We start from the raw sequence: 26,526 nt of genomic DNA, 5'->3' as shown, positions 1-26,526 counted from the left end.
GTAGAAACACTTTTTTTAGTTAAAATTATAAAAAGTCCAAGACCCAAACTACAGTATTGTTCTGACTGGCAGATACTGATGTTCATTCTGACGTCACAAAACCTGCGCATTAAACCCACAAACCCACTTCCTGCATATCTTAGAATCAAATTATGTATCAAGATGAAAATATTTAACCAACTGAATCCCTCTCACCTGCTGACCTGCACAGTGTGGCCCCACAAACAAAAGATTTTTGAGAAGTTTCCTTCATCCAGGAGGAACTGCAGGCTTGGTGATCCTGAGAGCAGTTGCTGACTGCAACTTATAAACGTGACATTTCAGAACAGTTCATCAGAAAGAATTTGAATCACAAAAAGAGTCACCAAAACAATTTTATTTCCAGTGTTTAAGTGGGTATGCACACAGGCATGATACAGGTTTGGATTCATTAGGTCTTCATGCAGAATTATATTCTCGATAAAAGAAACCAGTTCCATCCAGTATCCACTATCTACACGCCTATGTTACAACATTTATATCAAATCTGGTATCTGAAGAAAAGATACACATGTAATATGTACAGTTAAGTTACTTATTTTACAGAAAGATTAGAAATTCAAGTCACATAAAACTCAAAATCTGTATTAAAATTGGAAATATAAAACTCCAATATTTACTGGAATGCCTAAGGAATGGAAGCTCTGTAGCCACCTGTGTTAACATTTGTAAAATGTAATGAAACTTGTTAACAGTAAAATTCATTCATTTGTTTGTAATAAGTTTCTCTAATTTAGCAATATGGCACCCTAACAAACCAAATGAATTTATAATGAGGCACTTGTTAGTGACTAAACCAAAAGAACAATTTTCCTGCATACTAATGCCAGGCCAACTCTCAGTCAGAAAACCATGTATACACTACACAGCATGTTGCATCAGATGCTTTGTTCAACATTTGTATGCAGCCATCAAATATACTTTTTCTTAAAATATATATATATATATACTTTAGTGTTCTTCTGGCTGTGGTAATGCACTGTGAAGACGTTCCACAGAGCACATTGATGAAACCAGCCCAAATGAAGGCTGCATAACAACAACAGTACAGGAAAAAAATATTTATATATGTACACACACACACGCACACACACACACACACAGAATTACTGGGAAGTGTAACAGTAAGTTAATGAATTGCTGCAGTGGACATTATCTCCCCATTTCAAAGATACTGGTAAAATCGAGATCTAACCACTTGGGTCCCAGACAGTTTATGAGGATGGGCATCAACTGCTGGGCTGAAGTTGTTTTTGTTGATGTTCTGATAATTTTCACCATTTACCTGGTCTGGTGGCTGAAATGGTCCCGAAGGTGGTGTTCTATTAATTAAGGTCAAGCTGCTGGAAGAGCTGCCTTCATCTTCCTGCATCTCTGCAGATGAGGGCAGTTCTGCCTTTGATACCTCTGCTAAGTTAGTGTTCTCAAGTCTGGGCTTTCCAGTTTCACCCGTACTAAGGTCAGTTGTGCTAGTGCGTAAACGTTCCCGTGCAAGCCAGTCCGAGATCGAGAGGTCCTGGGCTGGACATTTTGGCTTCAACCGAGTCACAGCTGAAAGCTCAGATTCTCTCTCTCTACTTTGACTTGGTTCTTGAGCTTTCCAAGCATTCAAGACACTTATTTCAGCAAAATCCCTCTGCCCTCCAAGTGTATGCCTTCGCCTGATATTCTTTCTCTTTGTAGTCTCTGCAGAATTAGCTTTTTGATTCCCAACTCCAAACATATCATCAGCAGATGATTTGAGTCGCAGCTTTAACCTGTCTGTAATCTTAAGTCTCCACGTAGGTTCTTGTTTGTCAGCCTCATTTTTGGCCGATGTAGCTAAACTGCTTGTAGATCTCCCTTTTTTCATGATGTCAAACATTTTGGTCACAGTAGGCAAGTCCTTCTCGCTCTTCGCATCCCCTGACCCCTCACTGTCTGTTTTGTGCCGTGCAGACTTTCTCCTGGAGAGCGTATCACATTCAATAAGTTTGTGCGAGCTGAAAAGTCTGCGACTCTCTAACTTCGGCGTGGAACTTCCCTCAGTACAACTTACTTCGCTTTCTTCAGAGTTCCTCCGACTGGTCTTTACTGCTTCTGACGCCTTCCCTTTGGACAGCCTTTCGGCAGCAGCGCTGGTAGCAAAGACAGGGAAGTCACTTTCACTGTCCGTCTCCATAGGACGCCCTTCGCTGATCAATTCACTTCTTTCATCATCGGCATCTTCTCCCTTGCTTTCTGTCACTGACTGCACCTCAGGGCTCAGCATACTGGCATCTAAACCAGTCAGATACATAGTAGATGAAGTAGTTGAGTAATCTGAGGTGATGGAGCTGACATCAGCTGCTAAAAACTCACTGTGTTTAATTTCAGGGCTGGCTACTTTTTTGCATGAGTATCTGTGCTGGGAAGCCTGGGAAGAAGTGCTTAGCATAGTGCCAGAGTCAGACACTGTCTCCTCAACCTGGGAAGAAGATTGTGAAATAGGCATTTTTGGGTTATTCTTCTGCATGGTTTGCAGAGAGTTGGTATTTGATGATTTTGTACATTTTTCATGGTAAGGCAGTGAAGGTTCCTCTGTCAGGATATTTTCTTTCTTTAATGACTTCTTTTCATCCTTTACAACATTCACATCTTTTTTACTGCTGTTCTCTTTTTCCTTCAGGACAAACATCCTTTGTTTTCTCCCTATCTCTCTCTCTCTTTCATATTCCCCTTTAGCTGTGTCCTCTTTTGCTGTGTCACCACGAGATTGTTCTGCAAGCTCCTTCTTGAAAAACACATTATCCAACTCATCCTCTGAGCTACTTGGTTGTGGTTTCTCTTTAGTTTTTTTCCGCTTGCGACTAGCTGCTGCAAAAATGGAGGACACAAGCAGTTCCTTGCTATACTGATCCTTTCCAGAACCCCAAGAACCCTGTTAAGAAAAGGGAGAGGGCATAAGTAAAGTCAAAAATAAACATTCGTTAGCCTGAGACAGTTTAAAAACACATCCTGAGCTTCACAGTAAAAAGTGTGTCTTCATTCAGGAAAAATTTACATGCTCTTTCTGCAGTTTAAATGACATTGCCCCAGAAGCCAATTTTCATCCTGAGCCTTCCACTTTTTATCTGAGTCCCTTCAACTTAAGAAAGACTGGTTTGTGTATACTATTATTTAGTTTTTGATTGACTAATAAAGCAGGCCCCATTACAGTAAGAAAACCTTTTCAAGACTGGTTTGCAACTGCTTCACAGATGCTTCACAATCCCTCCTTTCAAGGTCTCACCTATTCAAAAAGGCTAATTACTCCATTTTTCAGTTCATCTTTCACCTTTCAGACTGAGTTTATAAATGGTATCAATTAATTACTGCCAATAAAATGAATGTTACTCATAACTAGTTTAAGTGTAGAAAATTAACAAATAAACTTCCTTATTTTAGAGGAATCTATCTTTAAAATGGCACAGAAACAATAAAAGTGCAAGCCAAATTATTCCATTTTATGAATTAAAAACTGTTTTCACTACTCTGACAACATTACCACCTGGTCCCTTGGAAGCTTTGCTCCTTTCCTACTTACTGCCCCCCACCGCTACAGGCAGTATGATGTGGTGTCCTGGAAACTGGGCTATTTTGAGGAAACAGCCAAACCACCAAACATCCTCACAGAGCAGCTGTGTTGGCATCTCCACAGTGAACCAGAAGGATGCTCTGAGTCCTGTTCCCAGCTCCAGGGGGGGCATCAGTGCCACACCTGGAATGCAGGCCAGCATAAAGCTGTGCCATGAGCTCACTGAGGTCAGCTGTGTGCTGCCCTGTCACCGTGTGCTACCCCGTGTTAGAACTACTGAACAACAGCCCAGGAGACAAAAGATTTGTCCACATGTCAGATGAGAGCTTTGTCAATAAACTGAGGACTGAGCGAACGCCCGTGCTCCAGTCTTGTTCCCCTGCTTCACAAGGCGTTCCTCCCAAGCACAGCAATACTTCCAAGGGAGATTCTGCAGAGCAACCTTCAACCACAGCCTTTGCCTTCCTCTAAGATGAGGAGCTATTACCTCCTGAAGAACAGGCTGAATTCTAAGTATATTTTTCTCAGTGAAATACAGAAATATAAATACTCTCTGTGAGTTAGTACTATGCCAACAACAGGGAACATATATATACATTTACCTCTACCAAATGAGATGCAAAAAGGAGCTAAGTGCTCACAATTGTGAGAGTTTGGAATGAAGCTGTTGCTGTGTGCAGCTGACTGCTTTGGTAGATGCAGCTAACCGCACACAAGTACTTCTCCAACACTTCAAAAATAGGTTATGAGAAAACAGTACTACCACTTACTCAAGAAATTCTACATAAGCTCTATAGTACATCTCCATATCAGTGATTTAATAAAGCAAGCACCGAACAGATTTCAGAAGCTTGTACTATACACATCACAAAATTATTTACCTTAGATTTTGCTGAGTCACTAGTAGCTGAATCTGTGGAAAAATTAGAAAAAAATTTTGCTTAGTTCTCTGCAACTTTTTTCTTGTTGCTACAGACAATGCTGGACTTATGAAAAAGACAAGCACGGAACAAGATGTGAAGCAAATTAAAACCAGAACAGAGTGAATAGTCAGAGCTCACAAAGATGCAAGCTGCACCACAGAAAGCCACCGCCATGAAAGGATGCTGTGAATTGTAGGCAGAACCAGCTCAATGACAGGAATGGCAAAGGAGCCCTGTTCTTCAAAATCAAAACCAGAAATAATAATGTTTATTTGATGCTTTAAAGTATACAGCCCCTGCAAAACCGCAGCTGAGAGACCTTTTCAGGATGGCACTGTGTACTCTCTTGAGATTCAGAATACACAAAGCATAATTGGGTGTCTTAGTACAGCTGGCTCCCTAGGTACAAATCATGGTTCTTGTAGTCATACTCTTTTTGTGAGTTTTTAAGGAATTAAGTCATATTTTGTGTGTAAAACCCCAATTATACATCTCTCTCCACCTCTTACTACATACAGGCAAAATTTTATTTTTAAATTGTCTAGATGTCAGCAGCTACTAGTTTTGTACTTTCCCACAACAAGCGCTTTTATGAAATGAAAAATGGACACCATAGTTTTACTGTCTCGCAAAACCCAAGATTATACAATTATAAAGGGGGTAGGAAGGGGCTAGCACAATGACTAAAAAACATGAACTTGGGACTTCCTCCCTGGGAAGAAAGAGCTGAGCCCCCTGCCACACCCCTTTTTGACACATGGCTAATGCTTTATGACTAGAAAGACTGGTAGACCATACCATGCTATTTCTCCTCAGGGTCTGCTTCAGAGATAACAAGAAACAGCAGAAAAACTTTTAAAAAGTAGCATTGATCTGTTTAAAATACTCTTAAAAGAAAATTTACAGCACAGATCAACTTGGGTTTTTTTCCATTTACAAGAAACGGGGGTTTCTGCAGACAAGGCAGCTACAGTGTGGGCAACAGTCCTCCTTCTTCCTACAGTTCCAGCTGTCCATCAGTGACATCACAGAATCCACTAATGACATCACCGTGTGATAGACTCCTCCCACTTCGCCTGTTACAACATCAGTACAAAGTGACTGTTTCAGTAAGTGCTGAACAACCCTTTGAAAACTGAAACAAAAGCTAGAAACGAAGGGATAACATTCGTGGGATACAACATGCTGGGTTAGTGCAATAGTAGAGTGAAGGGAGGAGGGGAAGAAGTCACCAAAAAAGAGCCTGTAATGCTTATCCTTAGCCACAAAAGAGGATGGCATTTATAAACAGAAGGAAACCAGCTTTAGTATAAACATACTGCAACATACTTAAAGTGTCCATCACTTGACAAGAAAACATAACTCAATTTGCATTCCTAACGTTGGAAGGAGCAATATTAGAACACCACTGAAGATCAGTCTTTCTGCCATCACAACAAACCACTTTATAGCAGCGTATCTGCTTGACCTCACAATGATGATTGCATGGGTTACTGTGAATAAATAAAATACTATGTGCAAGACTCATTTTTTAATGATTAAATTCCTGTTAGACAAAAAAGTCTTCCAAATTATATCATGCATGATTATCAACAATTCAAGTCTTTAAGAAGTGTTAAATGATCTTTTGGAAAAGAGGAAAACGTTTTATTAGTAAAAGAAAATAGGAAGAGAGAGTTACAGTGAGTTAACAGAGTAGGCTATTCTAGCCTATGGACTAACACTGTCCAGGCAAGAGTTACCTGATACGTCTCCAGGAGATACTCCCGTTCTTCCAATGTTGGTGAGTAAATGATCTATGTTTGGCACTGGCTGAGATTCTACAGTGTTTTCCTCCTGAACTGCTGTCTACAGTTAATAAACAAAGATCTCTTCATCATCGTTTCACAAATAGTTCATTACGATTCAACAGCATTTAGAAAACTGCATTATTCACCTGAAGAACACGAGGAAAGCGTGTCCTATTTTCCTTTATGCTTTTAAAACAAATGCATGGCTTGCTTTTTAAAAAAAAATAGAATTCATTACTACAAGGACTGGAAAGCTAAAAAGGTGCTTCTGAAGAGCAAACCATACAGTGACATAGTAAGAAATACACAGGCGGTCTAGAGGCAGCAGAAGCAGATTCTAAACTAAGGCAGTTAGAACACAAGTATTTATGCCATAATACTTACAAGAGGTTCTTCAGCATCATCTTCTGTGAAAAACCAGTCATGCTAAAAGTTAAAATAAAAAAGGTGAAAACCCCACAGGAAATACAAAACCCAAATGTGGCACAATCATACATGGATATTACTAAAAGTGACAGTTTGATGGATAAATACCAGACCCAAACTGGTCCAATGAGAAAAAAGCTGGTTGATCTCTGTACGATCTTATTTTTTAAATAATGAAATGCACCCACTTACTTTTTGGATGAGTGTTTCTACAATTTTATATTGGTCTGGCATGTGCGTAACCATGTGTGTCATGTTATCATCAGATGTCCTCACAAGTGTTGGACCAAATACTATTGCCAGGTTTCTTGGTTCCATCTAAGAAATGAAATATTTCCACATCATACATTTATAATGAGAAAATACAGTAATATGGGCTAAGTACATTAATATAACACTATTAATATATATGAGAACTATTTTAAATAAGGACATAAAAGAGTTTTTTAAAAATACATTAGGTACTCAGGTATCATGTTACACTACAACAAAAGTCTCCTAATATGCAGCTGCAATAAATACACCCAACATTTCTGCAATTCAGAATTCCAACCTTCCTTAACTTACTGCAAGCAAATGGCTCCACAAGCACAGAAAACTCACAGACTCAGACATATTCTTTACACTTTCAGGGGGATCTTTTCATCTTTCCTTAAAGAAACACTGATGCTTGGAAACATTGATGTTTTAAGAATTTCTTGTTTTCTAAAAAGGCATTTATAGCTCCCTGGTTTTTTTCCTGAAAATGTTTACATGACACACACACACAAAAAATTAAGCTGGTAATCAAATACTGTATTATATCTACTGATAAAGACCTCATTCAATTTTCACCAACTTCAGAGGAGGTGGCAGAACAAATATCACACATCTATTCTAAACACATCTATTTGTGAGACAGGCTCAGAGTTATGTGATCAGGTCACCACTTTAAAAGTGAATTAAGTGTATGACTAATGTTACATCTCTGACAAATAATTTCAAGAAGCAGCAGCAGAACTTACCTTCTATTTTTGCTTACTTCTTTAACTCTGAATTTACTATTCTAGTATAGAACAGGCCAGTAATATACAGGAGGCAAGGTCTTTGTGCTTACCAGAATTAAGTTGCAAACGTGACACAAGCCCCTAACACTCTCTTGGACTTGAATTGTGTCTTTTGACAAGTCACACAATTGTAACAACACCTCATTCATCTAGCCTTATATATTCAATAATATTAACAGTATTTAACAACATTCATATAGCCCACCAAAACCATAAAATTATAAAAAAGCTTCCTTTAGGCACTGCACTTAAAAATGACATTTACTATAATTTCCTTATAATATCTGCTGTAATTTCACTGAAGTTTATAATCTGTTGAATTTTTTTTAATTAACACACAAATACTTCTCTTTCATATTTACCTGGAAGGTATTATTTTCAGAACCTACCATATTCACCTCAACTGATCTTTTAAGTGATTTAAGATGATTTAAATGATTTGGCCACAGGCTCTTCTATATACCACCAATTATATCAAGTTTTTTCCTTTATTCTGTTTGTAGGGTATGCCCAGCCACTGCCCTGGAGGGACGTCTGCTGAGATAAGGAGATTGCTCAATCTCCCAGCAGAACTCCCCTGGAAAGACAACCACTTTTTCAGTTATGGCGAGAAGAAGACAAACCCAGAATCCTCTGGGAGACCCTATGCAGATCCTTTGTAGCCCATTGGCCTTTACCCTCTGACACCCACCCCCTGTATCCCTATAAAGCCAGCCCCCTGCCCCTGCGGGGGCAGAGAGAGTTGCTTGTCCCTGGCTCCCCTTCGCCGGAGTATGGACAATAAAGCTGCCTCGTGCGGAACAGCTACACGAGCCTCTCGTCTCTGGTGTGGCCTGGCCTGGAGGCTGCCCTGCAGAGCTGAGCTGAAATCATGAGCTGACAATCACTAAAGAGCTGACAGCTTCTGCAAGGGCCCTCCTAGGCAGCAGCTGAGGGAAGACACCGGGCCTCGGGAAGGCGATTCCTTTTGGGACCATCTCTCCGGACCGGTCACAGCTTCCTTGGTCAGAGCTACTGACCCTACACCAACTGTCATAACTCTGCCCACTGGAAGCCAAGCCACCACATTTCCTGCCTTGAGGTAAACATCCATAAGCACACCCATATTATGGACAGCTTTGCACTCAGCTACCCCTCCCTGAGAGCTGAGAAAGGGGACACTATTATTTGTATTTACTGTAGGATTATAGCATGCACAGAAGCACTCAACACCTCTCTCCCACCCTACGGAAATGACAAAAAGTTACATTTAGAGGTGGAAAAAGACCCAGTAGTGATGGACTACCACCACTTACAGTATGAATTTTCTTTACTAAAACCAGCCAAACAGCATCTATAGGGTAATTAAACAGACAACTACAGCAAGTCCTAGTCTTAAAAATTTCTCAAGCATACAGAAGCCAGGCTTCAAAGAAAGCTAATGTGACAAACACTGTCAGCACTTTATTCACCTGTGCCCTGCCCAGGCAGTCTCACTGGTGTCTGAATTGGATTACAGGAAATTTACAGACTTGGGATTTATTTGGTAGTATATATGGGTAGTTATTCTCTTGGGAATAACTCCTTGCAACCTACAAATTTAGGTTGCAAGGAGTTATTCCCAAGAGACTGACTACCAGTTTGAATAATCTTAATTCACACTAAACAGGTGCATATTTTGCAGGAGTACTCGGCCTAATACAAAAATCTTCTCCACATAGCAAAACTCCCTAATTTCATCTACAACAATAAACTATCACCTTAATTAGAAATAACCCGGCACAAAAATAATACTTAATGAAACTAACCAAAACACATTATATGTTTCTTTCTAATACCTTGTTCTTTTCTGAGTTCTCTGCTACTGTCTTCAGGTGTGCAGAAAGAAACTTGAGAGTCTCATAATGGTGTTCAGGTAAATCATGAATCTGAAACAAACAATCACTGTTCAGAACTCTGAACACTTAATGCTACTTTTGTAATGCACCTGCAACACAACTGATTTTAGTTTACCAGTCTCTTCAGTGTTTTCAGACGCTCAACAGGATCTTCTTTTCTATTGGCATCTATAAAATCTGCATATTTATCTGTTAAAAAAGCAGAAATTATTCATATATATGAGTTTTTATATCTATGTACGTATATGTATACACCCCCATCTGCCAGCCCCACTTCCCCTTGAACACAAGTAACATATATACAACAATGACCTCTGGAATTAGCCCATTATATTGTATATATATGTATTGTATGACAGTGGGGAAAAAAACCCCCAGCTTTCATAGAATACTGCAACAGCAGAATTGAAAATTTTACTCTTTTAGTTGCATATTCATAATCCCTTCACATCAGAGAAGTTCTATTGACACCTCTCATTCTTAAGATGATCACCATGACTCCCCACCCTTTAAGGAAGACAACATTTATTGCAGAGTGGGGATGATTTCACTGGATTTTCTCTCAAACCATCTGAACGTTGTAAGACAATTGTTCAACAGCAAGTCCTAAAGACAAAACTGTAACGAAAACAACCTACCGTTGGTAAAGAGGGGTTCTGGGAGCTTTCGGAAGAAGGATTTCAGCAAACTGCTTATCACGTTCAAGTCACGCCATTTCTATGTGTTTAAAATAAAAGGTCAGACATGCTTTATATTTCTATAATCACAACACAACCAGAAGTTTTGGGCATTTTAATATGAAAACAGTGTGCTCGAAGACTTACATCATCATGAACATCAATGTCAGTCATTCCTTTGTTGAGCTCTTCTTGCATACTTGAGATGGCAGCATTATTTCCAGGCACTCTGTAAATACCTGTGTATTCAAGACCTCTTTCTTCGACCAGTTTGCAGCATATATCAACAATCAGCGGAATATACTGAAGAAAGAGTTGTATAGATAAGTAATTGATTTTAAAAGTATTTTAAATTCACAATGAAAAAAAACCTCTACTTCCATACTTTGTTGGTATGAGCTGGGGGGCAGTCATCCAGTCTAACACCAAATGTTCCAACAGCAGAGGGCTTCTTTTCAAATGTCTTCCTCATAATGCTTGGAATGCCTTTTCTCCACGTCCCTTTGTCTTTTGGTGGGCTTGTCTCATCTTTTTGTTGTTAGGACCATGGAAAAAGAAGAAATAAAGACCAAAAATAAGAACATTTATGCCACAAAGCTGACTGTAAGTACAGGTAACAGATTTGCAAAAAGCAAGTGGCACCTGCTGCATTTTTAGCTTTTACCAGCCTAGCTTTAGGCAACAACTCACTAAATATTAGTCTGTCTTGAACATTACTTCTCTTACTCTTCTGTGGTTCAAAAGATAAATCTAAACATACTCACACCCCAGACTTAGAAAAGCAAGTAGCTGGATGGAACTGTGGCATTTCATCATTCTAAGACTAAAGGTATATAAACTACGCAATTTAAAATTTATATAAACTACTAAATTAGAAAAAAATAAAATCTACATTTAGTAGCACAACACTAAGTCTCTATGGAATCACACTGCTGCACGAAATACCCATCAAACTCTAGAGCCATGCTCACACATGGGCAGACTTACTCTTTCAGAAATTATCAGATTTTAGTCACTCCTAAATCAGTCCAAACATTACTCACTTGAAGTATTCTCTATTCAAAAATTAGATTGGAAGTTCAGTTGCTCTGCCTACCTCTCCTATAGAATTCTTGTAGCAAATTGCAATTCCCATTAATCCTGCACTGCAAGTCACCTAACACAGTAAGTACTTCCTTCTTATGTCTGGAGATATTCTTTCAGTAGATTTGACATTTACCCAACACATGGAATTTAGTCACATGTGTAGCACTGCAGGAGCAAAGGGACATTTGTTGGCAACAAAAAACAGAATTCACTGATAGCTTAAATTCAAGACTGAATCATTAAAAAGTGGCTGATCAAAAGGATCAAAAGTGATTGCTTATCCAATTGCCTGAATTTGTATACAACATTTTTTAACCAACAGTCTGAAGTACCATATGTTTACACACTACATGAAAAAAAAAAAAGAAAAAAAAAGAAAAAGAGAGTAAAAAAGAGCAGCTTGTGACATTATTTGATGGAGTTCAGATACTGATTCAAGTTTGCCAGCTCATCAGACTTTTTTAGAACTCAGGAGGCATTAATTTTATTTCAGAAAAAATAATACAGGTTCACTCCAGTGTTTTAAAAATTAAGACAAAAAGAGCTGTTCTTCTGTACTTTTGAAGTACTTTAATGGAAAAATTTACCTTATCACTTCCAAGTCAGCTGGAGACTGACTTGTATGTATTACACACAAAATTATTTCCAAAGCTTGGCAAAATTTTGCTCACAAGAAGCCTAAAACCTGTATTTTACTACTGTTAGCACTACATTGAGCTGTTGGGGAAAAAAAGCCACAAAACCCTCTTGAGAGGGATCTTAAATGAAACGCTTCAGGGACCTGAGATGAAGTAGTTCCTAGTGACTAGAGTGAGCAGAGCTGCAGCTTAAAAAGCCCTGGCTAATACTTGGTTTGCATCTATGTATTCATGAACTAAAAAATACCTGAGAAGGGCACCTCGACAGCCTTGCACTGGGGCAGAAGGGAACTAGAAATACACAAAACATACAGACCTTTAGTGAGAAGCTTCCTTTCAGTCTCATCCTTAGGAGAATGTGGACTCTGAGTCCTTTGTTCTGCTTTAGTTCCAAGCAGAGTCTGTCTGATACTTAGACTCTGGCGAGGTGTTTTGGGAGATGGCTCTGTTTTGCTGCTTGAAGAGCTGAACAAGAGAGATTATTTCAGTTAAAAGAAGCTAAATAAGAACCCTACAAAAACTACTGGCAACATACAATCCACCTACCTCATCATTGTACTGTACTCTTTAATCCTTCGACTAATCAGATCTCTACTAGTAACACCCGTATCCTATAAAACAAATTGAGAAACACTTTATATTTCGTTTCAGAATATGATCAACTCTTCTGATCACCAAATAAATACTGAATTCAGCATTTCAGTCCACTTTAAAAAAACCCAAACCCTCAACCAAACCAAACATCCTAACAGACAGTTCTTGAGAACAGTAAAGACAAAACATTTAAAACCACAAGGAAAACAGAAGTGAGTAATTACAAAAGTACTGCTATTTATACAGGTTTTTTTTCAAAGCAGTACAATCTGATTAAATCTTTTTAAACTGAAAGTAAGTTTAAACAGAAAAAATGCAAGTAAACACATATTACTACTTTGAAAAATACAATCCTATGTGCACACAGTACTTAGAAAACTAATTGCTACTACAAATACAGCTGAAAAGACATGAATTCAAATCTGCTTTTTTACCTATCTTTGTAATACTTTGGATAATTATTTTGAATCTTAGCAGATGTGCATGACCACAGACATGAATATATTCCTCTGTTGCTCCTCAGTGCAATGAAAATGCACCATGGACAATATTGGGACAGATATTGATACCTTATGTACAACAAGAGATGTTTGCCTTTGGCAATGAGCATTAACTTAATTCATAGAAACATCAGCATTTAATCAGAGAAACAGGCATCCTCCAAAGTTTCACTTTTTAACTGCTGAGAAACTCTTCACACTGTACTACTGCACACACCACTTTGCAATGCAAGCCTGAAGAGAGACCCCACTGGTCCTAAACATGCAATTTTCTTTTAAAAAAGATGAGGTATTTTTGGCAGATCAGTTTACTATAAAGTGTATCTTTAGTCAAATCAGCAACAGCATTAGCTAATTCCTTTCAAAATTCTATGTTCTAATTATGACTATGTTGACCTTTTTTTAAACTCTATTCATTTACTCAGTTACCTTCCCTTTCACTTCATTTTCTTTTATGTTCCTGTACACATTTTGGTCAACTGCTTAACGAAAAATTAATTCTTCTGCTCAAGTATTAATTACACAAAAACACAATACATGTAGAATTAAAATGAAAGAACTATGACTTCTGTTTCATATATTATAGAATTACCTCATCATTTAAGTTGCTGTTGTCCTGTATTGCTTTAATCCATGCTAACATATTATCTCTGTCCTCAGCTTGAAACAGATACTCGCGGTCTGATGTGGTGAGTCTAAATACATTTTTCCTCTTGGTTTCACAGTATGAGATGTCTATTAAGCAAGCATTGATGCTTATAGGTTGTTCTTCCTCAGAGAGGGTCACTTGTTCCTTTTTATCCTTGTACAAGTAAAGTGAATGACCTCGAAGAACAACATACAATTGCTTCCACGGCCGAATGCTCCCACTAACTCGCTGAAAAACAGCAACCAAAGTGTCAGTTTGCTTACGTGTTACAGTGCACCATTCTGGATTACATAACTACCTCCAGAAGTTTCACAAAGAAGGTCTACCCACCTGGCTGGCAGAAAGACTACACAAGGTGGGATTCACTAATTGCTCTCCATTAGAGGAGTGAATTGCTTGACAACCTGCTCTCCCAGACCACCCACTGAGTGTGAGTTCACATATGACAGTAGTAGGAAACAGAATGCAACAAATTCTGGTCTGGTATTTAGGGAACTCTTGCCCATGCCTTTTAAACTGCCTTCAAGTCAGAATGGCATTTTCACACCACTGCCAATTCCAGACTCCCAGTTTTCTTTAAGTGTTAGTCTGTATTTGTGCAGAAGGTTAATTTGAACTCAACTCCACAACACTCACAAAAATTACAACTTTTTTCATTATTAGGAAAGAGGAAAAAAATACAACTACACCCACCAAGGGACTGATTCTTATTATTTAATTAGTCATTAGAAATTAGTTTACTTCAACAGATCCTCTGAAATGTAAAATTAAAACCGTTTGGAAAGCAGTCTGTAGAAGAGGCTGAGGAATTGACTGAAGTCAATTTTTAACAGGTCTGAACTTTTGTCAGTCTTATTGATGATCTTATCCCATCCAAAAAAATAAAAAAACCCAACCAAGAAGGATTCAAGTTTCTTATCTTAGTTTGTCACCAGCTTAGTGTTTGTCCTAAGTTAAAAACCCAAACATGACAGGTACCTTTCCTTTGTCTGTAAAAAGCTGACGAAAATGGAGCCATCCTTCTTTGGAGGCATCAGCAAACACCTCTGAAGAAGAATCTTTTCGGGAGCCAGAGTCTTCTGAAGATTTCTGGCTGTCTGGGACCTAGAGAAGACATCACAGAAAGAACCCCACAGTGTAATTCTAGACACATTTGTCTACAGTTCCTCTGTTCAAAATGTTTCTCCCTTTAAAAATGTCCCCAAGAATATGCCCCTGGGAAAATATAATTTCTAAAGTTTACACACAACAATAGTGACCTTCCACATGTCAAGAATACTTGGAGAAACTTCAGGAGCTTTAGACTTTCATTAATGAGTTTTCACAAAAGGCCACCACATTTAATATGCTTTGTTTACAGAGACTAAGGAAAATTAAAATCAAGGACCATGTGATGAGTCCAGGAAAAAAGAGACCATGTTTACCTATATGATGTATACATCAGCAATCTGATCAGTAGCAATTCCAATGAACTTCCTGTCTGTTCAGCACATCACTTTGTATAACAGACTTGCATAATTCAAACAATTTGTCACAGCAGTATGGGTAATATTTAGGAGTTGCTATATATATATTTACCTACCTTAATCCCTTTTAAACTAGACACATGTTTGATGGATCTGTTGGAAGAAAAACAAATGTTAAAATGAGATTTTAGACACTTTAAAAACAGATGTCCAAATTCATTGATTTTTTCATGAACTCACGATTTTCCCTCTTCTCTGTAGTCGTCCAGTCCTTCATCATACGACTTGGATCTCTCCGTTTTTGCAGCAGGCTGGCTATCCAGGACACTAGGCCGGATGGATTCTACAAACAAATAGAGATTTTTGAGTATGCAGGAACCTGAATCACATTTTTGCAATTTATTTCAAGCAATAAAGAGTTTACAAATTTCACTTCTGATCTCCAGAGTGTGAAAGGAAAAAGGTTGCAAGAGAAGAAGAATGAAATCAACGCTCACCATGATCATGTGAAAGTTGTCGCCGAATTAAAGGGATTGGAGATGTAGGACTGGGAGGAACAGTTGTTATAGCTGGTGCTTGAGAAGCAGATGCAGAAATAACAGCAGAAGCAGGAATGTGTGCAATATCATGGTCAATACTAGGACTAGTCGGTTCATCTACAAAGGTAATATGTTATATATTAACATATTAAATGCATTAATCAAATGCTCAAACCAAATAGCTGTCTGAACATTCTCGCTACTGGGATATCAGATATCTTAAACATGAAGTCATTCTAACAAACAGAAGTGTCCAATTAATTCACACTGTCACATGTACTTTTTTTCATGAAGAGAAACCTCTGTTTCATTTCTTAGGGATGTTAATTGTACATTAGGGATAAAGGCAAAGAACATCATCGATTTTGCTGTGTTTGAAAAACTGGAATTATTTGGTAATCTCTCAATATTATTTGCAAGTAGAGTCTTTTTGTTTATATGCATAAGTAAAACACACACTTATAAATTATATCAGTAAGCCTGAACTCAAGAGACAGATAACTACAATAAAATACAGGCAGACTATCAAAAGCCATTTGGTTTAAAGGAGTGTTCAAGTAAAAGAGGCAAGTTACAAGCAAATAAAAAAAAGCATTTTAAACAGCTATCTAGCATTCAAAGAACCAATCCCCCCATCCTCCATACATTCAAATAAAGCAGCAAGTACCCAGACTTTTAAAAGATGGGACTACTACATACCAATCAGTTCTTCCACTAATTGTTCATAGAAACGATTGCATGCCATACATGCCCAGCACCTCTCAGTCTCAATAGCCACAAGAGTCATCATGAAAGATTCCAAAAAGCTTTAAACATTCTAGTATTTAACATGTTTCTTACAAGATGGAAGAAGCCAAAAGATGCATTTTCCATCATTTTGAGAAAAAAGCCATAACATCTTCTAGAGCACATTACTAGTAGAAAAATCATTCTACTTCATGCTCTGGTAGAGGAGGGGATGGAAAAGAAAAAAAATCAAGTCACGAGCAGGGGCTGAACTGTACTGCCGTAATGAATATGAATGTACTCTAGGTGCTAAGAATTGTAATATGCAGAGCTACTGAAAAGCCTATTGAAATCAATGAACACTCACAGACAGAGGTTTATTCTTTGCTTTGTGCGAACACAACTGCGTGTGCTGCATTGTGCTGCTCCAACAGTCACTAACAGTTCTGTTAAGGCAGCACTTGTACCATCAAAATTTGGCAATGTACATTTAGAACAAGGCAATAAACAAAGTACAGGACGGTTTAGAAATAACATGCCTCTAAATTGTCTGGAGTGAAAAATATGGTAACTTTTGAAGTTAAAAAAGCATATCCCAAAAAACCCAGCTGCAAACTAGAAACATTAATAAAAAGGAAATGCGAAAGAATTTACACCAAACCATGACATTACAATTAAAAAATTTCCATGTTTTACTTGCATCCAAAGTGATAAATTAACATCATTTACAGATGACTTCACTACAGCAACTAGCACACAGGAAGAACCTCAGCTACACTTCCATTTCTAACCTACAACAGCACAATTTCCTATTGCCTTTTTTGTCTCCTGAGCTCCCTGAAGCTAATGTTGACTGAAGAATATAATCACTCACTGCACAATTGATTGACTTACAGCACACAGACTGAAAGTGCTCAGGTGTAAGTTATTTATGTTAACAGACATATCTCAAATGTCATAGTCTCTACTCCCAAAAGTTATAAAAACACTAGAATTTGAAATAAATCTCTGCAAGCTGTGAATACAAACGTGTTTGGCAACACTACATCATTTCCCACAACACTTAAATCCAAGAATTCAGATGAGGAAGAATAGTTTGTAAGTCCCTGAAAGCAACAAAAATTATTCAAATCATTATTACTTCACAGTGGATCTAATTCCCAGTTGTATCAAAATTAAAGTTGTTTTAGAAATATGCAAACTTTAGAGGAACTGCAAATTACATTGGTACAGGAGGGGAATAACTATTCAATCCCTGAAGGGACTGAAGGTCAGCTCATAGCAAGCTTTTATGTAATATAAAGTGATTATAGAGCAAATCTTGACGTATACCATATGAGTTTCTGCCTATTAATTTAATGCATTAGCAAATACCACTGCTGCTGTCCAATAAGAAACAAAACCCAAACAACTACATATATTCCTTGTATGTTGATCTTTCTTTCAAGTGCTTGCAATATTTATCTACCTTTTCAGTTTCCTCAACTGACGTATTTGAACCCCAAAACTCCTCGCACAGCATATGAATGGATGTGTTCAGCTCACCAATCAATGAAAATGACTGTGTCCAAGAAGCAGTGAAGCGCACAGAACAAACAAGCCAGAAGAAAAACCACACAAAAGAACTCTCTCTCAGTTTCCTACCTCAGATTACTGATGTGTCTTTAAATATTTGCAACAAAAAGGTCAAAGGCTCCATGGAAAAGATTACTCTGGGTGGTACTGAAAAACACCTGGAGGACAATGCAGTCATTGGTCAGAGCCAGCATGGCTTCAGGAGGGAAAGTCCTGCTTGTCAAACCCAATTTCCTTCTATGAGAGAGTAACCCACCGAGCTGATCTAGGAAAGCCTAGGATGTAACCTTTTTGGACTTCAGCAAAGTTTTTGATACCGTGTCTCACAGTGTCCTTCTGGACAAAGCATCCAGCTCACAGCTGGATAACCCTGTTACATGATGGGTGAGCAACTGATCAGGGGTCAGGCACTAAGAGTTACACTGAATGGGGTGACATCAGGCTGGTGACCTGTTACTACTGGGGTTCCACAGGGCTCCATCCTCAGCCCAGTTCTCATCCACATCTTCATTTTAATGACTCAGACACAGGACTCTAAAGAATACCATGTAAGTTTGCTGACAGTATTAAACTGGAAGGAGTTTTCAACTCCTTCAAGGGCAGAGAGGCCCTCGACAAGTTACAGGGCTGCACAACCATATGAAGTTTGAGAAGGGCAAGTGCCAAACTCTGTAGCTGGGATAGGGCAACCCTGGTTGTGTGCACAGTCTGGGAAATGAGAGGCTGGAGAGCAGTGACAGGGAAAGGGACCTGGGGGTCCTGGTCCATGGCAAGTTGAACATGGGCCAGCAGTGCCCTGGCAGCCAGGAGGGCCAAGCGTGTCCTGGGGTGCATCAGGCACAGCATCACCAGCCGGGCAAGGGAGGGATTGTCCTGCTCTGCTCTGCACTGGGGCAGCCTCACCTCGAGTGCTGGGGGCAATTCCGGGTGCGACAATGTAAGAAAGATATTAAACTATTAGAGAGTGTCCAAAGGAGGGCCACAAGGATGGTGAAGGGAGGAGAAGCTGTATTAGGTCACTTGGTCTGTTCAGCCTGGAGAAGAGGAGGCTGAGGGGAGATCTCATTGTGACCTTCAACATCCTCACAAGGAGAAAAGGAGGGGCAGACACTGATCCCTTTAGTCTTGTGACCAGTGACAGGACTCAAGGAAATGGCACTAAGGTGAGTTAGGAGAGGTTTAGGTGGGATATCTGGAAAAGGTTTTTCACCCAGAGAGTGGATGGGCACTGAACAGCTCCCCAGGGAAGTGGCTGCAGCACCAAGCCTGACCAACTTCAGGAAGAGTTTGGACAATGCTCCTGGGCACATGGTGTGATTCTTGGGGTGTCCTGCACAAGACCAGGAGTCAGACTCAATGATCCTGATGGGTCCCTATGATTCTGTGATTCCCGCAGTACTTCATGTTACACTTTTCAAACACAATCTGTTCTGCATTATTGTCTATGAAATGACACACAGACCGGCCATCAGAACAAGCCAACACAGTGACAGAGCATCTGTGGCCAAGGGGGCGGATGCCACTTGTCACCTCTGTTTGCACATGAGAGTGCAACTGGTGAACAGTTCAATTAATGATTTTCCGGAAGATCCCTTCAATGCAAAAACATTTATGGGGGTAAGACACCAAAAACTTGTAATAAATAGGCAACACAGCTCCAACCACAACTAACTGATCCTCTAGCTAAGGCAGAGAGGAATTCGTGTATCAAAGTACACTTGTATTGCCATGCAGCTGGAAACTGGGGACCTACAAAGATAGGGAGCATCTGTACACAATGTAGGTGAGCTGAAAAAAACCTAACTGATTCTGCAAAGACACAGATTTACACAGAATGGGCTCAGAGGCAGAACCAGAGGCAAAACTGAGCATTTCAAGGATGAGAAAGCATAACAAAGAGGACATTCTATCCCCACTACATGAATGAGGAACTAAGGAACAAGTATTAACCAATTAATCAGATATTCAAAGAAACAGGCACAAAATCACTGAAAAAAAGCACAGATCCATGTAATAACCTATTAAGCTGCTACAATACAATTTTATCATGATTAATATAACATTTCATGTGTTTGTTTATTCCATCTCCTGAACAGTCCCTTAAACATTAAGGTTTAAAAGTAACAACCTGAACACGAAAGGGGGCATATTTTGAGAACCTCAAATGTAATTTAAATGAATCACAGAATTATTCAGGTGGAAGCAAACCCTGGAAGGTCTCTTAGGCTCACATTCTCCACAAAGCAGGGCTAGTGATGAATTCAGACCATGTTGTGAGGGCTCTTATCCAAGAACTGCCAAATAGAGGGGAAGATGTCCCTCAATATCCTGGCTATGTTCTTTCTTATTGGTACAGACCAGGACAGTGTTGCCAAACTTAATAAGAATATCCTGTCTCCTCTCTAGGTCATGAAAGTTGTTTAAACAAGATGGACCCTGAAGAATGCCACTTGTAACCAGCCTTCAGACAGAATATGAACACTTAAGCAGTATCCCTGAGATCTGATAATTCAGTTTTTCTATGTATCCAGCAGTACAGCTGGACTGTACGGCACAAGGATCTAGACTACGGCATAAGGATGGTATCACTGAAGAGCTCAAAACCCTTGCTGAAGTCAAGGTTGGTGACCACCTTGTGTTTTTCCTCTCATTCACAGATCTACTCATCTCTCATTACAGAAGGCAATCCCATTAGTCAAACAGTTGGTAAATCCATGCTATTCCAAATCATCTTCTCCTTCCTTTGCCCAGAAACTAGTTCCAAGAGGACCAACTCCATGATTTTCCTAAGGACTGAGATAAGGTCAATTGACTGTCTTCCCTGAATTGTCCTTCTCATCATTTTTCAAGATGGGTGTACCATTTGCTTTTTCCAGTTAACAGGGACCTCTTCCAGTCCTCATAATCCTTCAAAGATAGTATCTCTGCAATGACACCAGCCAACTCTGTCAGCACCTTCACATGCATTTCCCTGGGTTGCATGGACAGGTATGGGCTGAGCTGTACTGGAGCTGTCTTAAGAATACCTTCTTTATCCAAATTGGTAATGATTGTGGGTTTTGTTTCTTTGTGTTTGTTGTTGAGTTTTGGCTGTTGTGTGGTTTCTTTTTTTTGGGGGGTGGTGGGGAAGCAAGGGAGAGAGGTATTTAAGGAAATTGTGTAGTTAACTGAATCATACACACATGGGAAAAAATTTCACAGACAGACTTTCGCACAGACACCATCAGGGATGCTTTAATAGGGATTATTAACAGAGAAAGGTGATTTCTCCTCCAATCCATACGGATTCAGTTTGCCAAAGCTTTTCTTCACTGGTAATAAAAAATTACTGGAAAAAACTAGCTTCCCAAGGCTAAAGTCATCCTTCACATTTATTCTTCAGGCACGGCAATCATGCAAGCAATGTTTCAACACCTCAAAAGACTGTAAGAAGGAACTGTGTTATTTAGTAAATGTATTGCAGACCACATTACCATTTGTAACACTAACTGGGCATCTTAGTTTAAACAAACGACATGAATATGTGGCCACAAAGCTTAATTCAACAAGTATGTATTTTATCAAATAAAGATTCAGATCATAAAATGTAACAGCTGTGTAGTAATAGACACTTAAAAACAGCTTTACGTTTCACATGAAGAATGCTGAGACAGGATGCACACCCAGGAACAAAAAAGTTGTCCGACATACAATTTCCCAAACTGCACACATTGAAGGAGATAACTGTATTTTAATGTTATTGGCTTTCTGACAACCACACCAAACTCTTGGATTAGGTATTTGTTTATAGATGCTCCTGTAGTATTTAATGCAATTTTGGTTACTCAGATCTTGTGTAAATGTAACAGCGATCGATTGTAAAAAGGCCAGCCTTCTGCAGAAGGCTACAGAGAGGTAGCTTATGCTGCTGTGTGTAAAGCACAGGGCTAAATGAGTCATTACAAACATTATTTTCATTCAACTGAGGCACAGATGTCAAGGTTCCTTACAGACTCAGATGGCATCTACCTGACAGCCATTACAGTAAGTATTTTAACAATTGCCTCTCTATTTCTTCAATAGCTCAAACAACAGGCTATGGCTTTGGGATGCAATTTAAGAATGAATCTTACATGTCAAATTAATTTGCTTATGTAAGAAAAGAAAGAACAAACTATCAAGTACTCATTAGTAGAATTAAAAAAAGCCATAATCCTCTCTTTATGAAAGGACTGACAGGATGTGCCAGTGACCCTGCAGCATTGGCTTTAGAGGCACTGCCTTACTGATTTCAGCCCTTTGCCAACAACTGTTTTGCACTCCACATCCTTGGCCTATCCAAGTACTCCACAGTACACGACACCACAACAGGCTCTGCACTGTCATGATGTACAACAATGCCTTGCTCTGAAGTATTCTTCCTTTAAAATCTTGCCCTATGTCTAATACACCCTCTGTGCCTCTCAGGTTAGATTTGCTCCAGCTTGCTATAGGAAGCACTTCTCTTAAAGTACAGCCACATGGACCGGATGTCCCTTCCTTGAACTCAGCAGCAGGCGGGACACAAAGGGTCGAGAAAAGGCTGCTGAGGCACAAGCGGAACAAGGCAGAGCACAGCAGGGAAGTGGCACCAGTGAGAAGATTGCAGAAAAGAAGGAGAGAGCATGGATGTATTGGGTTGACTCTGAGTTGATGGACAGTCTTTAAGACCAATTACGCTTCTCACAATTTACATATTTAAACCGCACAGAAAGGCGGGACTTCCCCTTTTGTCGGAGCTCGCCTGTTGGAAGGTGGGGGGGGCTCCGAGCCTCCCGGCCTCGCTGGGCCGGGCCGGGGCCACTGCCCTTTTCCCCCTTTCCCAACGCTGCGGCACGGACCCTGGGTCACTGGGGGGACTGTCCCGGAGCCGCAGGCAGCTCAAACCAGCCATGGACTGCTCACAGCTCAAACCAGCCATGGACTGCTCACAGCTAAACCCATCCAGCGCGGCTCCTGGGGACAGGCGGTTCCCTCTCCTCTCCATGCGGAGCCGGCGGAGTCAACGGGAGCCGGCAGAGCCTCCTGTCTGCAGCCAGCACACTTCGTGCTGAACTGAAGAAGACACCATGCAGCCAGCAGCACAGAGGGAGCGAGGCTTTCCCCACCGTAAAGCCTGAACAAGAACACCCTTCAACATGGCGGCTTCAGAGTCAGGGAGAAAGAGAAGTGAGTCCCGTGGGACGGAGCTGAGCATGGCGACGGGAGAAAAGAGGGCGGTGCCGCGATTCTGGCGCGTAGCTTAAAAAAACCTTCTTGCATGCCATGGTAAGAAACTGTAATACCACAAACTGTTTGTCTCTTTAATCCATTTGAAGAACATGGGGGGATGGAGTATCTTTGTGTGCCTGTGAAGATTGTGAAGAATGCCTATGCTAGGCTATATAGAAGTAGTAAGAGGCTGTTAGAGACTTGTGGCGAAGAAAAGCCTTTGTGTGCAGGCTAAAATAACTTATCCTTAAAAAGATTAATAACCCCATGTGATGGCCCATGTTTTGTAGTGTGAAGGAACTGTGAGATTTTTCATGGGAGAGATGTTCTACACACAGCAGATTGATTGTTTCCGAGCGGGTCTGCTGTTGGTGGCAGTTTGGGAACCACGTGCAACTGAAGGAAAACCCTTTTTTCCTTAAGCATAAGAGAGAGACTTTTCAAGAACTGGAACACTGACTAACATCCCATGTTCTGTTATCCCTTGTGTGAGCTGGGTAAAAGGAGAGAAGTGCTGGGGGGGGGGCATTTGCTTTAATTTTGTTTTGTTATTTTCTCTTTACTTTTAATTCTATTAGTAATAAAACTCTTTTCATTGTACTGCAACTGTTTAAGGTTTGTGCCTGCTTTGCTTTTTCTCCTAATTCTTATCTCACAGAAGGAAAATAAGTAAGTAATGAATATTTTGAACCAAAACCACTACATTTAATTGGTGTTTCTGCCCGGTTTCGAACTCAACCCGCTACAATGGACAAGATAACACAGGTTAGGAAAAGGATCCTCATCCACATACAGGCAAGGAAGGAAAAAAAAAAAGTCTATGTCCATGAAACCCCAGAAGAAGCTGCCATTAAGGTAAACACAGACACACTAATGTAGGCCATTTTTCTCAAAAGCCTGTCAAGAAGACAATCAAATAAAAATACCCTGTATATGATTTCGCCAGTAGTGAGAAGGTCAGAAATAACCAATAAACAAAAACGAATTGTTGAATCAAAAGTAAACTATATGGAATTAACCCTGTTATCATACAAGATAGCACAAAGGACTAATAAATGCCCCACAGCAATGACTTCTTGTTTTAAATCTTGCAGTACAAGCTGCTGCATCTTATACTTCAGCCTGCAAGGGTAAAAGCTCCCTTATGTATAGACCTCCAAGGCTAAAACACGTGATTTGGAAAAAAGATAACACTATTGCCTGGATTCCTCATGACCTGTTACCTCATTTCTTCAAACAAGAATCTTTAAAAATCTATTTTTTTGCTAGTTTTAAAGTACTTCCAGCACTGGCAGCACTAACTGTCTTTACAAAGAACTTCTTCATGTATCTACTTTACGCAATTATCCTCACGTGGCCAAAAGAATAGAACGGAAACATGTCTGCAGGCTGAACACATTGATTGCTCTAAGCCCCAGAAACACAGGACTGGAACAAGCTTCCCTGAATCATCAAATCCAGTCCTCTGCTAATGCACTCATGTAAATAATATGTTTGTTATACTGACTGAGTTACACACAAACAGAAAAGGTTTCCCAAGGTTATCCTTCATGTGAAACTATTGTGAAAACTGTATCTATGAAAGTCTATTGTTTATTTCAGTGTCAAACAAAAGTTTAACTATCTTTCTACACAAAGCAATTCTAAAGGTTCCTGCTTGCCATATTACCCATCACACAAAAATGTACAATTCTCAGTATACTATTTTTTTACCAAGAACCCCAACAGCATTCCCTTATTACCTGAAATTGTTATTTGAAGTTATAATGATACACTAAGGATGATTTATGCTTTGAAAATATTACTCATTATCAAACAAATCTGATGCTTCTACTGAATTAAAACTCTTCTAGATGCTATGAATCATTGCTCCCAATTTTAAGTTTTAATTAAAAAAATACTTTTGAGTTACTGACGCATTTAAATTGTACTTAAAACACTAATTTGTAATTTTGCATTTTGGCCGCTATACTTCAGAATACCACAATGATTTAAAAATTGTTTGTTGGATAAGAAACACTGAAATGTTCAGCCTGGAGCAACAGTGATTTGGCAGGCCACACTGTAAAACCCTGAAAAAAAAATACAAGGCTGATGCTTATCTTAGAAACACTGATGACATGTTAAAAGCTGTTCCAATGCTATCACTATAATAATGGAAGAAACAGTCCTCAAAAATGAACATCTGTCAGCCCTAATCTCTACTGCAATTACATTTGTATTTTCATAGTGTGGAATAGCTAGGCAGTAACTTGTAGAAAAGAAAATTATCACAATAGCTGAAAATTTTCATTTTCATCTTGACTGCTAGCAGTTTTTCCTTAAAACACATCATATCAACCATCAGTATTCAGGCACCATTTGCCCTGAAGATATCCATACATTTTGGGTTGATGAACCACAGTCTCTGCTGGAGAAGTCTGAGGTTTTGAATTTCTCTCTGCCTGATGCTCCTCTCTCCTCATAAGCAGAAAATAGAATGAGTACATTCTTTCAAATGTTTCCTTTGTGCATGAGAATATTTCTGCTTCTTTCCCCTAACTTTGTCTATTCCTATCATCGTAACCTTTTTCATAGTGTGTTGTGCAAGCATATCAATTTATTTTCTTGTTTCAATTGCATTTAATATGTGTGTATCCACACTGTCATCTTCCGAGCCTCGGCAGCCTGCGCAGAGAGGCACTAAGGTGTAGGGGGAGGATAGGGAAAGTACGGCACATACTCCCCTAAGACAAGACAGTAAAGTCTTTCGACTTTCCAAAAAGTACTTGGAGTTACGTACATAACCTAGGATTTAAAGGTAGGGATTGATAAGGTAAACCCTATTCACCCCTACTTCCAGCACTAGAGAATATGAATGCAATCACATGTATAATAAAGTCACCTGAAAAGTTTAATACTACTAGGTGGTTTACAAACTTTCAACTCCTGATTCCTTAATGTACTTTAAAAACAATATATAGTAACAAAATATAAAAATTAAAAATAGGATTGAGCAGAACTCACTGGAAGCCAGGTAGGTACGTTTACCCTACCTGCTAACCAACAAATACCCAAGTACTTTTATTTATGACATATTTGCAGAAAAATAGGTAATACCAAAAAAAACCCTCAAAACCAAAAAACCCACAAACCAAATCAAAAAAACAACCACAAAATTCAACCCACCCTCCACCTCCCCCCCCCCCCCCCCCAGCTTTTTGTTTTTGAA

General features: G+C 39.4%; 1 protein-coding gene and 1 long non-coding RNA gene across 7 annotated transcripts in view; one reads left to right on the top strand and one right to left on the bottom strand.

Moving 5' to 3' along the window:
- Positions 1-356: 356 nt before the first annotated feature.
- The window catches only part of ARHGAP21 (Rho GTPase activating protein 21), a 119,126-nt gene continuing 92,956 nt past the window's right edge, over positions 357-26,526 (bottom strand). For 3 of the 6 annotated variants that reach the window (XM_032101226.1, XM_032101216.1, XM_032101235.1), the window contains 17 exons: positions 15,744-15,902; positions 15,487-15,589; positions 15,363-15,399; positions 14,759-14,884; positions 13,724-14,008; positions 12,584-12,648; positions 12,354-12,502; positions 10,699-10,841; positions 10,461-10,616; positions 10,275-10,353; positions 9,752-9,825; positions 9,577-9,666; positions 6,906-7,031; positions 6,672-6,713; positions 6,240-6,345; positions 4,456-4,487; positions 1,205-2,938 (listed from right to left, as the gene is read on the bottom strand). In XM_032101226.1, coding sequence (XP_031957117.1) covers positions 1,205-2,938; positions 4,456-4,487; positions 6,240-6,345; positions 6,672-6,713; positions 6,906-7,031; positions 9,577-9,666; positions 9,752-9,825; positions 10,275-10,353; positions 10,461-10,616; positions 10,699-10,841; positions 12,354-12,502; positions 12,584-12,648; positions 13,724-14,008; positions 14,759-14,884; positions 15,363-15,399; positions 15,487-15,589; positions 15,744-15,902 — 3,506 coding nt within the window. Of the gene's footprint in view, positions 2,939-4,455; positions 4,488-6,239; positions 6,346-6,671; positions 6,714-6,905; positions 7,032-9,576; positions 9,667-9,751; positions 9,826-10,274; positions 10,354-10,460; positions 10,617-10,698; positions 10,842-12,353; positions 12,503-12,583; positions 12,649-13,723; positions 14,009-14,758; positions 14,885-15,362; positions 15,400-15,486; positions 15,590-15,743; positions 15,903-26,526 lie in introns of all 6 variants that reach the window. The other 3 variants (XM_032101205.1, XM_032101255.1, XM_032101246.1) reach the window with 2 other exon arrangements.
- Positions 19,094-22,817, top strand: LOC116440433. The gene is made up of 3 exons (XR_004238585.1): positions 19,094-20,706; positions 20,963-21,074; positions 22,533-22,817. It is a non-coding gene; the product is annotated as an uncharacterized LOC116440433 (long non-coding RNA).

The sequence above is a fragment of the Corvus moneduloides genome, chromosome 1 (genome assembly GCF_009650955.1).
Source record: "Corvus moneduloides isolate bCorMon1 chromosome 1, bCorMon1.pri, whole genome shotgun sequence".
NCBI classification, from domain to species: domain Eukaryota; kingdom Metazoa; phylum Chordata; class Aves; order Passeriformes; family Corvidae; genus Corvus; species Corvus moneduloides.
Note: the sequence above shows the minus strand (reverse complement) of the source record. Positions and strands in the feature narration are given on the sequence as shown.